This window comes from Rhyacophila brunnea, unplaced genomic scaffold, assembly GCF_057557595.1.
Source record: "Rhyacophila brunnea isolate RB1 unplaced genomic scaffold, BYU_Rbru_1.0 scaffold_9, whole genome shotgun sequence".
NCBI lineage: Eukaryota > Metazoa > Arthropoda > Insecta > Trichoptera > Rhyacophilidae > Rhyacophila > Rhyacophila brunnea.
The window spans coordinates 44,788,288-44,807,461 of NW_028233361.1; the positions used below are offsets into that span (position 1 = coordinate 44,788,288).

The 19,174-nt window shown below is 32.4% G+C and overlaps 1 protein-coding gene across 1 annotated transcript in view; it reads right to left on the minus strand.

Moving 5' to 3' along the window:
- Positions 1–663: 663 nt before the first annotated feature.
- LOC147063709 (sodium-coupled monocarboxylate transporter 2-like) overlaps positions 664–19,174 on the minus strand; it is a 38,694-nt gene continuing 20,183 nt past the window's right edge. The window contains exons 2-11 of the mRNA XM_085959622.1: positions 18,211–18,431; positions 16,315–16,439; positions 12,901–13,053; positions 12,155–12,377; positions 11,030–11,170; positions 8,186–8,315; positions 7,304–7,392; positions 5,271–5,541; positions 4,179–4,339; positions 664–3,095 (exon numbers count right to left, since the gene is read on the minus strand). Of these exons, the coding sequence (XP_085815748.1) occupies positions 2,801–3,095; positions 4,179–4,339; positions 5,271–5,541; positions 7,304–7,392; positions 8,186–8,315; positions 11,030–11,170; positions 12,155–12,377; positions 12,901–13,053; positions 16,315–16,439; positions 18,211–18,413 (1,791 nt within the window). The 5' untranslated portion in view covers positions 18,414–18,431 and the 3' untranslated portion in view covers positions 664–2,800. The remainder of the gene's footprint in view (positions 3,096–4,178; positions 4,340–5,270; positions 5,542–7,303; positions 7,393–8,185; positions 8,316–11,029; positions 11,171–12,154; positions 12,378–12,900; positions 13,054–16,314; positions 16,440–18,210; positions 18,432–19,174) is intronic.

Genomic DNA, 19,174 nt, shown 5'->3' on the forward strand with positions numbered 1-19,174 from the left:
TTCAAGCTGCTACATTAGTGTTCTGCTAAATAAAAAGTCATTGTTTTGGTTTTTTTGATATGAGATTTTAAATAAACAGTATATATTTAGAGATTGTGTTAAAACAATCCAATAATTTTACATAATGTAAGAGAAATGGTACCTTAAAACTTGGATTCTCATTTCACTAAAATCAAAACACTGTCTTTTTACTTAGGGCAGATTATGTTTTGTAGGTCTTGTTAGGCGTTTGCAAAGACAATATTTTCATCTGAAAAACGCAGGTATTTACCGGTAATGGTGATTTCATGTTGTCTCTATCAAATTTCCTGAATAGGTCTTCCAAATTAGCGGTGAATAGTTTGGGTAAGATCGTGTCGCCTTGCCTGTCTTTGGTAATATTACATTAAAATATTGGTATCTAAATACATCAAATATTTAAAATAATTTGTCTAGTAAAGGATTGTGATTGCACCGAAATCGTATGGACACAGAACTACGAAAAATGTAATTTAATACAATTTATTCATCACAAAGATACAATTAATTTAAGAATTTGTAATAAAAATGATTTTGATAAAAATTAACATTCATAGAATCTTTAGAATATTTTTTTGTTTATTATTTGTTGTTTGTCCGGTACAAATCTTGCAATCGATTTTTAACTGATTTCCCGACTAGCTAGACATTTGAAACTTTTGGAATATATCAGAACACGAGGCCAATGCATTTTTTAATACTTTTAGCCATCTTTAAGTAGAATTGAATTCATTTTCAGTTAATTCTGTTTTGTATGGAAAGTTATTAATAATATATAAGTGCGTCACTATGGAAATCAAAATGACATTTCAGTATTATTTCTATCAAGTACAAATAGTCAACATAAAATTTAAAAACGTTGTATATAAAAAGTTCTTTTTATCTTGTAATTATTTATTAATAACACAACAATAGCCCACGAGGCTATCAATTACAGTAGTGAATTAATAATCACAGAATCAAAACACACAAGCTTTGAAAAAGCACACACTTATGAATTCAAATCAAGCCCGGAACTCTTGGTGTGAAATGGCAGTACCGCACGTATTGTATTGCGAGCTTATATTGTAATCGTGTGTATTCAGTCTTGATTAAAAATAATTCTAATTAAAAATTCTAATTGATAAAGGTTTTATAAGATACCGGTTTTGATTTAGCCCGTTATAGCCAATGTCTTGAGGGCGCGAAAACTCAGGTGAGCCGGTCACGTTGTTAGATGCGATGGAAAAGTAAACTAAAATTCTGCATAAAGATTATCAAGGAACCCCTGTATGCACTCGGCATCTGTGTCTAGGGATTGCTATTCCGGTATTACAAAACCGGTATTCCAGTATATATTAATACCGAAATACCGTTTTTAAAAATCCAAAATACCGGAATTTTTGGTATTAAGAAACCACACTCGTTTACGTTTTTGAAAATGAATTTAATGTTATTTTTTCATTACTTTGTACTCTATTGCCTTTTAAATTGAGTGTATAAGGTAATGTGATGCTAAAATGAAAATATTTTAACTGAATCCAACAGAGGTGAAATAATAACAATACAAAATCCACCAAATATACCTATTTATAAAGTTGTCGGGATAAATTAACATAATATTATTTTGAAATAGAAAACATCCCTGATAAATTTTCAATCATTCTATAATGTAATTATTGATAACTGTACAAGCATTAAATTGAAGAAACTTTTCCTGCAGCCGCACTTATTTTCATTTAATGAACAAGCCTTTTTGAGGGCTTTAGTTAAAATTATCTATATATTGAAAGTATTTGTGAAAATTACCAATTCTACAATATTATGTTCAATACATATTTTTAAATATCAACATAATAGGTAAGCCTTTGCTATATAATAATGTTTTAACGAGATTTTAATAGATTTATTTACTGGTAAATACTTCTGTTTTTATGTTTTAACGAATACCGGCATTAATACCGGTATCCAATAAGAAATACCGAAAAACCGGTATTGATATGTTCATTCGGTATTGCAATCACTATCTGTGCCGCCCCCGGAGGAAATGGATGGATAATGTCAAAAGAGGCTCAAAGAAGCTGATTCCGACCAACTGGTAAGTGAGAGATCGAGTTAGAGATTTCTTGAGTGCTGCTGTCCTGTCTGCCATGGAGCTTAATAATCTATAGCTCCAGCTTAAATAAGTACCTAAGTAGGTATTAACGAGCTTTCCATTATCAATAATGTATCAGTGAGCTTTAAAGTGATCCATTATTATAGTCTGGATAAATTCTTCACCTAAATATTAAATTTGCCATTTTCACATGGTACACAAAATGACAAAAATACAGTGAGAGGCGTCTAATCGGGCGAAGGATGGCTCGTCTGCTCAAAGCTAGCGGTAACTACATAATATTCGATCCTATAATCAGTCCAATGTCATCTATAGTCGGGCCGCAGCACTAAAAGACGAATTGCGATGGTAGTGCTAGTTATTCCTTAACTATGAATTCAATGCGGCAACCTGTTTTCAGTAAATGAATGAAACTTGCAGCTTGCTGAATATAGTATGCCTTGAATCAGTTAGTCGCCGTTAGCTTGGCTCTAAAATTTTCGATAATTTTAAAATTTTGCTAACTCTATTTTCTTACCTGTTGTTTATTAATTTATTGTATTCCTGTGTCAAATGGTATGCATAATTTTTAATAGTAATTTTCTTTGTTTAAACTTGAACCTCCGCCTCTTCAAATGTAACCTAAGGTTTTAGGCTTATAGTACCTACATATCAATTAGAATTTGAATATTTTAATGTAACTTAAAATTATTTATGTAATACAGTCTCTTTAATTTCTTGAATTATAACCTCAACTGGTTTATATTCTGGCTTTTCCAATAGCACATCGTCTTTCGACCTGTCTTTAATATGTTTTGGAAGAAATCTTTCAATCACAGGGCTGAAATATTCTGGTTTTGTCTGGGCTTCTGTTGGAGGTTCCGTCATGTAACTGATAGGTAATCCAACCAAAAAAACAATGCTGGTGCCAATCAAATTATACCACATGAATGATATCCTGTATAGAAAGAAAACTTCGTCTTCTTTTATGGGTTTTGTGTATCTGAAAAGAAAATAGTGTCAGTATTTTTTTTAGTTACATCACTAAGAGCGCGATGCAGAATCTTACTTATAAAGAGTCCTTAAGACACGCACCCATCTTTAAGAAGCCAGTATCGGCAACTTATATTGCATCGCCTACAGTATCATATTATAGCAGGTAGTAAATCAACGGAAAAAAGGCAGTGTCCCAGATCGAAACCATTTAAAATACGGTACAGACACGCCCAATTGCCAAGTTATTCCTGAGAGGGGCGGCTCTACCTTAGGTGTTCGTAGGGATCATCCCCACAATCCTATCATGTCAAAAATATACGTCTGATATTTTTATTATTAAAAATAATATACCCACTTCATTATTTTATTAAATTAACTGTTTAATTTATTTACGATTTTTTATACTTACTTAGATTTTTATTATTATAAAATAGGGCAATTGTTGTAAATTATGTAATAAAATAATGATGGCAGTAATAAAACATGAAAACTATGTATACGGTAAGAAAACTAGTAAACGTATATTTCCGTTCCGGGATCATTCAGTCCCATCCCGTTGCCGCGGTACAAATTTTGTTTTACAAAGGATTCTAACGCATTTGCATTATTATATGTATACTGTAATACAAGTTGCTTGGTACTTAATGTATAATATGAGAAAGGCATATTTAATAATTAATGACCAAACCCCACCACCTAAAAAGTCCTAGAGCCACCACTGATTTCAGATGTTTCCATATCGTGCTCTAAGATTATTATCTGTTTTCATTACGCATACATATTTTATTTAACGCTACAACAGACAGTGACGCCTAATGACAATAGTGTAGTTAATAAGTGAAACTTAGTGAAACAAGCTCATGTATCCAGGTTTTTAGAAAATCACATAAATATATTATGACCTCACCGGAGATCGAATCCGGAGTCCCCGGGCAAAAGGCCAGCACCTTTCGCACTGGACTACGAGGGCCTCCATAACCCCTTTTATTGAGGAAATACTACTATGCATTATGCACTAAATCTTATTCTAAAGTTATAAAAAAATAGTTTTATAGGGGGGTAATATATATATATATATATATAGACTTACGCAGCAATTGTGGGCATGGTATAATTGTCATCAAAAATGCATTCGTCAATTGAAAAGGGTTTTGTGGGATACTGTATGGCTTTACTCGATAGGGCTTGGTTGTTCCCGTACAGAACCCAAAACATGAATATTAGACTGGTCATGGCCCCGATTATAGTACCCTGAAATAAAGAAAACGTAAGTGTCATATTAAAAAAGAAAAAAATATGTGGTGAGCACATGTGACAAATCTGATGATTATCAAACGACAATTTGAAACATTTTAATAACCTATCTACGAAGCCACATTATAACTGCCTAAATAGTTTGACTTCAATTATTGGTCACCTACTTCATGTCAATTTATTCAAATTAATATGTTGCTTATTTCATTAATGTTAATAGTTACATTTTCTTTCATTCTAGTCTTTGATTATTGAATAGTCTTTCGAATTAAAGTTTTGTTGGTATATTCTATACACAAAGTGGCTATCGATAGTAGTTTATCATATTTATGTATTTAGAGGTATTATAATTTTTTCAATAAGTTAGCCGTCTAAACTGTCAAAATTGTCTATCTCGCTCTAAAAGTTAACACAGCCAAGAGAGGTTCTGTTAAAACATAGCACTTTTTGACAATTCAGACGGTTAGTTTCTTATAACAATTAACCGCCTTAATACACTCCCTCGATAGCCACCGATAGCCGCTAATATCAGCCTTATGTATAGAATATACCCACAAGAAATCTTTTGAAAAATATGATGCTTGAAAGGACTGGAACCCTTATCCATACGATTCACGCCAATTCGCTTTACCAATTAAGCTACATGTGTGCTATCTAATTACGACAAAATTAAGATCTTTCAAATATATAATATATATCTGAGGTGTTCTCCAATTTAGTATTTTCAATAAAGAGAATGTTTAATTCTCAAAATATTGTGAATTATTCGTTTAATACAAAAATAAGTTTTTTTTAAATACATATTATACTTGTAATCCACCATATTTTTTTATTTACTGATGTTTAAACCGAAAACCTCCTGGATAAAAATGCCGATGATTGGATTGGAAGAAGGCAATTAAAAAAAATGTTTGTATTCAAAACATACCTTCGAATTTGCTCTTGTAAACAGCATCCCGAGAGAAAACGTCCCAAGCATGGCACCAGAAGTAAGTCCTGAGAAACTGATGGCCAGCTGCAAGATGTTACCGAGTTTCTCGACCCAGTAGACCATCATCATACAGAGGCATCCTGTAACGACCACGAGAAACTTCATAATCGTGCTCGCTCTCTCGTCTGAAGTATCCTTGGGCATCGCCATTGATATGAAGTCTTTGTAGATCACTCCACATGCGGTGTTGAGGAGCGATGACATGGTACTGAAGAATTATGGAAAATTAGATAGGTAATAAATAAGTGTGTACGTTTTTCACCAGTAATGTGTATCACATTATTGCTTTATATTCTTTGAATAAAGTTCAGACTACAACGCTAAAAGAGTAGAATATTTCCGCTTGTACATTAATTAAAATCAATAAAACCTTTCTGTATGATAATAAAGAAGAATAGTGCATTTAAAAAGAGGCAAGAGAACAAAGAGATTCTACTCGATCACTATAATTATTTAGAGTTTTACAGAGTCGACTGTCAAGTCACTGACCTGAGATATGTTTTGTATGTATTATTGTGTAAGATAGTGAAAATATGTGAATTGAATATTTACTCTAGATAATTTATCTTATACAGACTTTATTTTACAATAATATAAGTAAAGAAAGTGTTACCTAGTGAAATGTTAAAATAAAAAAAATCGGTGTGCGTACTTTTGTACGCGTGTTAGAAGTTATACTTCTTTGGCGTAACAAAACAAAAACAAAACTTCTGATAAACTAGATTCTTTGACTAGCTCTTAATTATCTGCTTAAATTACACACTCAAGAAAAAGGACCGCTCATTGGAACGCCGTTGGTTTATTTCTATACACTTTAACTTATATTACTATTGACGTTTAATCGTTTGTTTACGTAAGGAATTGCAAATGGCCGACAATAATAAATTTGCTGCCTAGTCAATGGAATAATTCTAACCTATAATATTATACTTTATAATCGTCACGATTGCAGTATCATAATGTGGCGTAAAGGTAGTGCGTTTGGTGGTTCGAATTCAATCGAGTGCGTTTTTTTTCGTGTGAAAAAATAAATTATGTTTTACATGCCACGCGCCAAAAATACACTCTGATCTGATTTCCCAAACGCACCAAAAGAAGTATAACTTAAAAAAATAAATTAAAACCATAGATTTCAACTACCAACGTATCTACTAAACATAACAATGTATATTTCCCCTATTCAATTAATATCGAAAATGACAGTGTCGAGTTGATGACACATATTGAATTTTTATTATTGAACAAGTACGGGTCCGTTGGTGTGGTTGTGTTATATGCCATGTTAATGATAGTTGCAAGGATTTTGATATTCTTTTGGATATTACTTTATATTCAATTTGTGGTTTAATAATCGAATGACTGGTTTGAACTGTTTCGAGGTCCCTTTTAAATCTTTTGACAAATCGATTGCGACATCTGCGTCAAATAAAAATGCCGCTGATTACATATTATGTATTACGTACATATTCAAAAGAAGCCAAAAAAAATCCTAAAAGAAAATTTTAAAAAAACCACATAATATATTAATATTGAACTTGCATTTACGTCGTATAATTCCATCATAATGATTTTGAAACTGAGTTATTTTTGTTATTTCTACTTTAAGTCAGTCATTTACTTTGACAGCTGTTTTGGGTTCGGAACGGTCGACCGTAGAATAAACAAAAATAGCTTTGTTTCAAACCATCCCTTGATATAAGACTGTCAGAAGCCAAGTTTGGTCTAATCACCTTAGGGAGATCAACTTAGTGGATGTTATTATGTACATATTTATTATTGTATAACTTAAATAAATTACTTCGTTCAAAAATATTATGTACCTATTGTACAACTTAACTAATCTTGGCCAAACAACACTTAAAAGAATATTTAAAATTTCTGTTATTTACGACATTCATGTAATCAATAAATATAAACTATGTTAAAACGTAATATAATGATATTGTAATCAAGTAAATATATATACACACCTCAGTGCTGCACCGAATACTCCAGCAATGAACAATCCCGGCAATCCCGGAATTCCCTTCGCAGTGTCCATCACATAATAAGGAAGTATCTGACCAACATAAAATCCTTAAATTATAAAATTAGACCAAAATATAAATAAGTTTTTACATTGGTGCCGAGGTTTGCGAGGCTAGCCTTACAAAACATATTATTATTAGGTAAAATGTAAAAGAAAAAAAATAGTAAATGAAGTTTAATATCTATATAAGGAAAATATTGGTTGTATGAACAAAATAAATTAATATGACAATTTATAAATCTTTTAAATTTAATAATAACCACGTTAAGTACCACCAACATACTTAAAAGAAAGATTTTGAAAAAAACTTTTTATTTATGAGTTATGATTATTTGTTAAATTAGCAAAAATTGTAGACAGCCTGCCCACATCGGAAACTATACAACACTAGCGACTAGCATATCAGTGATAAGGCAGTGTGCCAATTATCTGATTATTGGTTCTAATAGGTTTAGGTAGTTTCTCAATAGTCTACTCTATATAAAAATAGCATCACCAAAATACTAAAACTAATAAGTAACTAATAAATAACTAACTAAGAGCAAGATATTCATGTTTATACTGTTTTTATACTGTTTTGTATAATACTGCTTCTTTTTCTTAGTTTTTATTAATAATATTTCTTTGTCTTTCATGCGATGTTGTAAACATCTTGAATTTATAATTCGTGAAGTTCACCATATTTAAAGAAATAAATAAAAATTTTATATAAGTATAGTAATATAAAACCACAAAATGTAAGTGTAACAAAGAGCTAATATTATAACATTGATGTAATTATCAAAGGAATAATACCTCTCTTAATTTTGTTCATCTTGTTTACCTGATCTGCTCTCTCAATGATTCCGGCCGAGAGAGGATCACACCCACTGTATCTGGCGTAGATGATGAAGCCAGCAAACAGGCATAGACCTTTGATGATAGTCACTGCACCACAGTAAATGTAGAGAACCCTAAAAATAGACATATTCTTAATTATATCTCAATTCTGTAAAATATATATATTTATAAAATATATACATTTAATAAATATATTTACCTAATGATAGGGGTGAAAAAATAATCAGCAACTACGGATAACGATATTTGTTTTGCAACCAAGGATATATGCAGCACACATAACAATATTTATTTTGAATGCAGCCGAAATAGGATGTCGGCCTACCGAAAGACATGGATTGAGTGTCATGTTGCCTGCGATTCTTAGCCGTCTCTCACATCAATACTCGTCCGCCTGCAACGTGTCGAATACGTCGATATGACTTCATCTTTATGCACAATTGCACACGTTGCCAAATGGAGCTCCGCAGATTGATCGAATGCGACCTTTTAGTTTGAAAAAAAACATCTACTGTTGCAATCAACAAGTTGCATCTCGGGTTGCGGGTCGACGACACCAGGACCCATACAAACACCTACGAATTGGTCATTTCTAGAGTTGGGTTTCAGGAAATTCCCGACGGGAATTCTCGAGAAATTTTCTAGATTTTTTATCCCGAATCTCGAGAATTGAAATGTTTAACATTTCGGGATTTCTTTATTAACAAATATTGATATACATAACGATTTTTTGTAGTTGCAGCGGATTCTATTCTCAATTTTTTTTCACAAAATTGTTCCTATCCAGCATAAAAAGAAAACTCACAGATCGTAGATTTTGTTGTCTGCCTTTAAATATTTTCACGGTCCGGTAAACAGCTGTCGTGACCGTGAAAAATCTGCACTCTTCCAGACATGTTCCAAAACAGAATTAATTAAAGAAGCCAAAGCGTACTTGGTCCGTCTTTTTTCCACAAGCATTCAAGAACACCTAGCAGTTTCCGATTCTGACGCTGTTGCCATGCCCGTGATTGTGAACAACAGTGGACATGGTATGAAAAAAGTGGACAGAAAACACAAAACGTTTAAAGACTGATCGGGGCATTTAACACAATAATTAGCCGACGTCGACTCAAAATGAGCGCAATTTTTCAACATCAGGGAATTTTGTGTCTCAATGGCGTGCGCGATTGTCAGACGCAGCTATTGACAGTTTGTGTTTTTGGTAAAGTTTTTAATTATTTATGTTTTTCTAATTCTATTTGCTTGGCTACTTACTTAAATAAAAAAATCATATTTTTTTGGAATTTGCCTGTTTTTACACTGATTTTAGAATTTTTTACAGTTTTTTTTTAAATCTCTCGATATCTCGAGAATTCTTTTCTGGAATTCCCGAATCTTGAGATTGAGATATTCTCGGGAAATACCCAACTCTAGTCATTCCCCTACCGGCTTGCCGATCGCCGCATCCAAATATCTATACGTTTTTAAGGTTATGCGTGACTATCGCTAGGTAGATTTGCGCGGTCTTCATATGCAACACCGGATCGACGTTCTTGTAAGGTTTGAATTATGGCTATGCGGAAAACAAGGCGAATTTAGATGTGAGAGCCGGCTTAGGTAAACGGCGAGATACAATGAGCAATCGTCACCCCTTTTACTAATAAATGGCTTTGACATGGCTCATTGCCACATAGCCCTACGAGGAAGTTATAAACCGTGAATTAAATATTATTCTCAGCAGTCAACTCTATCCATTTTTTTCTAATTGGTATGTTTGTCAGGCTGTCAACAATAATTATGTATATCGAATAAGAGTAACTGACATTCTTTATTTTTTGTGATTTTTTTGAATTAAGAAATAATCATTTAATTAACACCCCACCTCTAAAATGGAGAATTCTTATTTATTATTTTTTTTTATACATATTTTGCATATATTTTTTTGTAGTGGGACAGCTGTTAATAATTGCCATATATAGAAGTTCGTGTCCGAAAATTTGTACGTATGCAGTTCTCCTTATCACACTTCACCGTGAAATGTTACTCGTATATCGAAAATATATGGTCATATATTAAAGACCGTCCAACCTCTTTGGGACGTATAGGACTGAGATAAAACAAGGTTCTTGTCGGTTTACAGGAAGCCAGCGGCAAACAAATTTTGAAAATAGTCAATATACTGGATTATTTGTTAGATTAGGTTAGGTGATCATTCTTGAATTCATGAATTTTGCCAAAATCGGCTATGAAAATTGAATTAATGTTCATATTGAATCTAATAAAATTGAATACCGTGTAGTATACGGTAATCTCTTTTCGATACAGCGAACTGTGCTACAATGAAATGTAATACGTACAATTTACATGTAACCATTTTAAATATCTGTTTCTGGAGCCTTGAGACGCTCGAATAAAATCACATTTTTTCAATAATATGTAGGACCAACATAGCATTCAATTATTAGGTTGAGCGTATAGTTAATAACCAATTCCTGTAAAGAAAGTTAATATATCTCTATGGACGATCGCCCAGATCTACACTAGATTATAGAGCCGAATGAAAAAACGGATTTTATTCTGAGATAGAATATATTAATATATTTTAGCGTATGGTGACTTTTGCTTGTAAAGATGATGTTGAAAAATGCGTTTAAAATAATAAATAAAAATACAATTTAGATGTACTTAACCCTAGAAGTTTTGTTATTGTGATTTTGCTCTATATTTATTTTATATATGGATACCAGATCACAATGAACTTTAGATTAGTGGAAGCTTGTATAATGGATAGAGTTAATACTAAATTTATTGTTTTAAATTTACATACATAAATAGAGATGTTTACTTGTTGGCATCGGCGAGCGATGGAACTGAGAGAAATCGCTGAATACACATCTGGTTGACACCCATCGACGAAACCCATCCTAATCCCATGCCGATCGTTACGGACCACATCGTAGCGCGAGAGTACATGCTCGGGTCAGTACTGAAAACAAATAACAACCATTTAGATATGCAAATTATAATAAGTTTGTAGATTTTCTAGTAGTTTTCGCAGTTCTGTATGTGAATAAGTATGTTTTTGTTATCAGGATTAGTTTGAGATACATATTATATTGTAAAGGGTGTCCCATGCGTTTAATTTATGCAGTTTATGACAATATTCAAATTTATTGAAATCAAGCGAAAATTATAAATTATACATACATAATTTTGAAAAACACTTCTGAGAAAATATATTATAACCAATAAGATCTTTTTGAAAAAAGTAAGACACTCAGCAGGAATCAAACCTGCATCTCGTGGGTTTACGCCCCGTGCGCAATGTCCACTAAGCTACAAGGTGACATACTAATTACATAAACAATTTACATTAAATTACATTACAATAAACAAAACCCGATTGCCAATAGTAGCTTGATTTTGAAGAGCGCTGATAGGTATTAAAGACCAATAGTTAATTTTGTCATTTGTCGTAAAGCTAATTTAATACATATCTTGATTTAAAATACAAAAACCGATTGCCAATAGTAACGCAATTTAGAAAGCGCTTCAGAGAGTATTGTAAGAACAATTAGTTAATAATTGTCGCAATTAGATAAGATTCCTATAGCATAGTGAACAATGCACGTGGGCGCGAATTCCCAAAGACGCAGGTTTGAATCCTGCTGAGTGTCGTATTTTTTTGTTTCATAAATATTGTTGTGTTTTCAAATTATTATAGCATAGTATTTTTATGTGGTCCACACTCACAAAAAAGGTAATGTATGCATTATTAACTATATATTAAATGTATATTATAAATACATTATATTATGTTATATGCATCAGATAAGAAAGATTATTCGTTAGGTCTAATTTAAAAATGCAGCCAGGTCTGGGTAACATGTGCTTGCCATACACGAATATTTTTTGAACGGCAGCTAACTTTATGTAGAAAAGTGAAAAAAGCGAAAAATTCTTGACTCACTCAAAAAAATGAACTCTGTCATTTTCCTCAGCTATCTTCCATATCCTGGCCAGTCCTCCCTCGTTGGGGGTTCCAAGAACCAAAATGGCCAATATTGCACCATTCGTTGTGACGAACTGAAGAGTATCAGTCCATACGACGGCTTTTAAGCCCCCCACTGCTGTGTAGAATATGCAGATAAAACACACTAAAGGGGTTATGTATTTTATTTCGATTCCACTGACTGAAATTTAAAATTGATATCGTTAAGTACCAGGTTTATATTGCCATATTTGTTTTCACAATATAATTTGTTTTTTATTAATTTATTTATCATAATATTATATAAGTAAGACTTGGGACTTGGGCAACCGATGTTTTATTGTAATCATAATTTTTGTTTGAAATTCGCGCCGTTTTATCAAGAAGCGCTGCCATAGCGAAAATGAATAACGTTTTTTGGATTAGTATACCTGTTAGTCTATTTTATACACAATGCAGCTATCAGCAGCTATCGACAGTAGTTTATGATGTGTATGTATTGAGGTATTACACACTCTTCAGTGGGCATGGCCACATTTAATCAATCTCCTGAAATCTTTGCTACCCAGAATTTTACTTTTTCATATACTTATATCAACATCATAATATGTATTTGGATTCATTCTTCAAACTCGATTAGTTCATAAATAATAGCATTTCTATTACATACAAAAAGGTAACACTGGGGATCAAAATTTCAAATGAATTATTATCAAAGGATTTACCTAAATTGAAAGCCAAAGCTGGAACATACATTACTATAGGAATGTTCAGAAGAAGTCCAACAAGGCAAAGAAACGAAGCTGTCAATCGTACTGAGTTATCAAATCGTAAAGCCAGGTATTCAAAACTGGACGTCAGTTGTAGTTTATAAAATACTAAAACAGTAAAATACATGACAAAAATATATTTGAACAATATAAAACATAGCTTTATTGTAAAGAATTTTTCATAATTGTACTGGTGGTGATCCTCATCTAAAACATCTATGTACCTTACATAACTTAATAAATATAATAATGCGTGAAGGGTAGCAGAAGCTTTTTAGGTTTCATTAAATATTTACATAAACATGAGGGTACTTACAAACGTTAATTATGTATAAACATACGAGGGTGGGTCAATAAGTCCTTAGAAAAGCCGACAAGTGGCGCGACTAGTACTGTAAGCGGTTTGTTTTCATGCAGCGGCACTACCGATTCAGTATGCTGCGAAGTTTCAATCAGATTGGTCGGGTTGTTGTGTGTTTTTCGTACATTTAAAAAAAAAATTGCTTGTGGAAAATGGAAAAATGGAAAATGGAGAAAATTGAGTTTAGAGCTGTTATTAAACATTTTAATATAAAAGGGTTAACAGCAAAGGAAATAAAAAATGAGTTGGATTTAGTTCACGGCATATCTGCTCCTTCACTTGCAACTATTTATAACTGGTTAAATGAATTTAAACGTGGTCGTACATCAACAAAGGATGAACCACGCTCAGGACGTCCTGTAGAGGTGACTACACCAGAAATGATCAATAAAATCCACGATATGGTGTTAAGTGACCGAAGATTAAAGTTGAGTGAGATAATTGAGGTTACAGGGATCTCAAAAGGTAGCGTCATTTCTATTTTACATGACAAATTGGGCATGAAAAATATTTATGCAAGATGGGTGCCGCGTTTGCTCACAGTCGACAATAAACGCAATAGGGTGGTGGCCTCTAAAGCCCTGTTGTCGCTCATGCAACGCAATCCGGATGAATTTTTTCGTCGCTTTGTGACTGTAGATGAAACATGGATACACCACTATACTCCCGAGACGAAAGAACAGTCAAAGCAGTGGATTGCGAAGACAAACCATGTCCAAAGAAGGCGAAAACCGTAAAATCAGCTGGTAAGGTTATGGCTACTGTATTTTGGGATGCACGTGAAATTATTTTCGTTGACTATTTGGAAAAAGGAAAAACAATAACAGGGGATTATTATGCATCTTTATTGGACCAGCTAAAAAACGAAATTGAAGAAAAATGGCCTCATTTAAACAGGAAAAAAATCCTCTTTCATCAGGACAATGCCCGTGTTCACACATGTTTACGATCAATGGCTAAAATTGAAGAATTGAAGTTCGAATTGGTCGACCACCCACCGTATTCGCCAGATTTAGCCCCCAGTGACTTTTTCCTTTTCCCAAACTTAAAAAAATGGCTAAGTGGACAACGTTTTTTTTCAAATGAAGAAGTCATCGATCGGACAAATGCTTATTTTGAGGACCTTCCGAAAACTTATTTTTCTGACGGTTTAAAAAAAATTGAGAAACGTCTAACCAAGTGTATTGAGCTCCAAGGAGATTATGTTGAGAAATAAAAAAAAAATACAAAAATAAAAACTGTTTTAATGCTTTTTTCTAAGGAATTATTGACCCACCCTCGTAGCAATCTCAAAAATAATATCAGTATTTTTCTTCTAATTTAAAAAAACATGTTTTGTTGTGTAAAAAAAAGACAAACAAAATCTAATCTCGAGTAATCTCGCGAATTTCAAGCTCGCTACTTTATATCATTAAAGGAAGCTACACACACAATTTTTTCTCAATATCTCTTTTTCCAATATGGAGGCATTACCTATATGATTATTCGTATTATTATATTGGTAGTTAGACATCATTTAGCCACACTGAAAGAATCCGCGCGATGCGCACACGGCGCAGGGTGCCTAAACGGTACTTGTTTTACGCCTACCATGCTACGGCCACTTGCAGTGTTCTTTGGCACTAAGAAAAAATACAGGTCGAACAAACGCCGTGAGGAGTAATTACACAATCCTGGAGCTAATTTTCAGAACTCAGCATCAAATCGTTTAAAAACCTTATATGGATCTAATTTTTAATAGTGGACAAATACAGGCAGGCTTATTTTCAAACAACGTCAAATTTATTTCAACCAATCACGTAATCGTAAAGGAACTCAGAAATAATTATTGTTCTGTGGGCACACGCCATCTTGCTGAATGCCATACATTCTGTTTTTTTTTCCTTTTATAGTATTAACTGTCAATTCATGGTGGAACTGCATTATATTATTTGATTAATTATTTGTAATTAAATGAAACACAATTTTATAGTACTTATTATAATTTTTAATTAAATTCTGTACCGGTTTCGTCCTCTTCAAGGGGACATTATCAACTCCCCTGTTGATAAGTTGATAATGTCCCCTTGAAGAGGACAAAACCGGTACAGAGTTTAATTAAAAAGTGGAATAAGTACCTACTATAAAATTGTGTTTCATTTAATTACAAATAATTAATCAAATAATACATTATGAAGGTGATCAGAGAGACGATATGTATATTTTATTGAACACCAACTTTTTAGAAAGGAATGAAAATATTACATATATGGATTTTACCAAATTATAAAATTACCTTCTTATTTAGACATTTAAAAAATTGTCATATTCATTTCAATTGAGATTCGAACACAAAAATTTGGACATGCTAAAGCAGGGGTTCCCAACCCCGTGCCCGTGGGCACCATGGCGCCCGCGGAACGATTCGTATGTGCCCGCCACTATTCGACTGAGACAGAATTTTTACGCTAGCCTGACACACACAGTTTGTTTGTTTACTTTGTTTACGTTTTGTAAATACATTTCTTTGTGTCTATGCAATTTAAATAATAGTTATATTATTTTGAAACATTTTTGTTTATTATTTATTAATAAATTATGAATATAAGAAAATAAATTATGGGAAAATGAGAAGTTATGGAAGGAGTTTGTCGGTTAAAAATATGTGGTGCCCGCCACCCTACCGATATTTTAGAATGTGCTCTAGAGTACAAAAAGGTTGGGAACCCCTGTGCTAAAGCATAATATGAGCTCCTAGTTACTACTTAGATGATTGGTGTAATAATAAATTCATTCCATTTTTTGACAGGTAAATAGTAATAATTAATGTAGCGAAATGCATACTCTATGTTAGGAAAGGTCAATTTCAAACATGGCATATCTCTGAATATGCTAGATTCAACCTGTAGATATGGCGTCGAAGTGAAATTCTAAAACAATCAAGAACAGTCGCATTTACGCCTTTTTTCGGTTTTTTAAAATTCGTTTAAGAGATTTTAGGACAATAATTTAGAATATAAAATAAATACCTGGTAGGTATACCTTTCCGATTACAACTGACATAAGAATCCCTGCTATGCAAGACATCGAGTATTGACCCCCGTATGTATAAATTTCTGTCGGCATTCCAAGCAGCATAATTGCAGATACATAACTGAAAAAATATATATATATATATATTTAATATAATTTTATGTGGACTCTTTTCTGACGAAAAATGTACTATACTTGTTTCATTGAATAATTAATAAAATGGTCGCTGGCGCATATCGAAATGGAGCTAAGACGATTCGGCGCCGGGACAACTGGACACCACGCAATCAAATGAAATTCCAAAATATAAACGTTCGTGAATTATGGATATTTAAAAAAATATATATTTAATTTATCATCATTTATATTTAAAGTATTTAATATTTGGTGAGAATTTAAATATACCTACACACGTAAATAATGATGTAATTATTGTCCATATGTTTAAGTTCCAACGAGAAGAGAGTTTTTTTTTTATTTTGATATAAAGCTTGGATAATTCTCAATCCACAATAAAAAAAAAAACATTATGTTAAGAGTAAAATGAATTAAATAGATAAAAACTTGTTAAAATTCCTCGTCTACTTCCTTTATAAAATCGTAATGAACGCCTTTTTATTTCATTCGACAGTGCAGTGCCCAATTATTGTCCTGGCGCCCAGTTGTCCCATTCCCTATTGAAACTAAAGTCGCTCGACTTCTTGCGTTTTCCCAGGTCATGCTTACATCCCGTAGCTCTACCACGTACATGTCCGGGACAAAACAGCGCCGGCAAGCAAATTAAATACCTACGTTTATTTAAAAATAATCAATATACGAGTATATTATTATTCATTTATCAACACTGCTATCTTCTAATAAAAAAAAGATTACCTATTAATTGAATTGGGGTTTACGCGGTAGAACTCTATTATGATGGTTTTTAAACAATGTTTTTTACGATATTATTTGAGTTGTTTATGTAGACAGTTCTTTCAGGCTTTAAAACCATTTTATAAGATAACTTATTTTCAAAATCTAAAATTAAACGTTTTCAAATTTTAAGTCATTGCAGTTGCAGAAAGAGAGAATGTATTGTCTCAATATAATATGTGCTTTCTTTTGCACAACTGTGGCGTGCTTTCTTTTTTTTGCCTATTTATTTTACTAGAAATATTTAGTTTTACTGATTTTATCTTTGTATACTAAAACAGTCTAAAAAAATGTCCATTGAACAGGTTTACATTTTCATTATCTATTTTATACTAATGTATATAATAAATCACGATCACATAAAAATCACATACATTCATAGAAAATAAGAGAGTCAGATTCACAATTGAACGTAGTTATGCCGAATGTAGCCAGTCCACAATAATGTCGAGCTGAGACAATGGCACTTTAGTAACAACATGATTATTAAAAACGTATGTAAAATTGTAAATAGTATTTTATTTTAAGAATAATTTTTTTGCGGCTTGGCTACTTTCAGCAGAATGTAGAGAAAACCTTCTCGCATCTGATCTATATCATATCTCATTTTTTTATTTTTTGTGGACTGGCTGCTTTCTGCATAACTATGTCCAATTCAGACTCACTGCACCTTATATATAGCGGTTATACATAGTTAATCCGCCTCGTCGTCCAATGCCTGTACATTTATATAACAAGGGTGATTTTGAAATAAATATATTGCACGAAAATCAAAAATTAGTGCAAAACGTGGTCGATATGACCAAAACATTCTTATATTTGCAAAGCGTCAATTGTGTGAAAATGACAGTCTGCCGATCGCATAATGTGGTTGTCGTCTCTCAATTGAAATAACATTAAATCAGAATCATTTAATTCAATCAATTCATTTTCTGTGTAATAAACATTGCAAAATACACTGCAGATAAATTAATATGTACCTTGCAGCCAATGATATAGCAACTGGAAACACTCCCATATTCCTACCACCCAGTAGATATTCAGAAGTCGAATTTTGTTTCTTATATATTCCAAAATACATTCCAATCAGAGCAGATATAATTAACATTGCTGTGAAAAGCGAATAATCTAGATAATTGAATGTCAGGTGTTCCAGCTTTCGAACGACTCCGTGTTCCCCCATCTTAGAAAAGCCGGATACCTATAACAAAAATATATAAATATAAATATCAATACTACAAGTTATTTATTTTATCTGGAAAATGGACACATTTTATCAAGAATTAGTTGGTACTTATTAATTTATCTAAATCACGGTATAGCAAAAGTCAGTAGGAATGGAATAACAAGACCCCCCATGATCTTACTTCTATTCTGAAAACTACGACCGTGTTTAGGAAAAAGGGCGTAACCCACACAGATAAAATTTTACAGGAGAGGCAAAAAACGTTTTTTGAATGATTTTGGTTCAATATTAATGAAAAAAAAATAAACATAGACATTGGGTGCATTATGATTGATAATTTGGTGTAATATCTTTTTGATCTACTAATAATTAAAGAAGTTATTATAGAAAAATCATAAAAATTTAGGGTTATTGCTTTTTCCTTAAATTAAAACTTAATTAAAGCTCAATTAAAACCTGAATTTGGATAATAAATCGGCATTTGCGGCTTACTTCCTTTTTACAGAACGTATATTTAGTTGTATATATTGTTAATTACTAATAAAAACACTTTTCAACAAATCGAGGGTTACGCCCCTTTTCCTAAACACATTCGACTAGATGCGAGGACAACTAATATTTATATCCTTATTCATAATAATACGTTTTCGCTTAAAAAGTCGATTACCCTATTTTAAAATACTATACTATTTATTTCATCGATTGGGTCAATTCAAAATACATTTATTGAAAATATAACATCTGATGTAGTCATTACT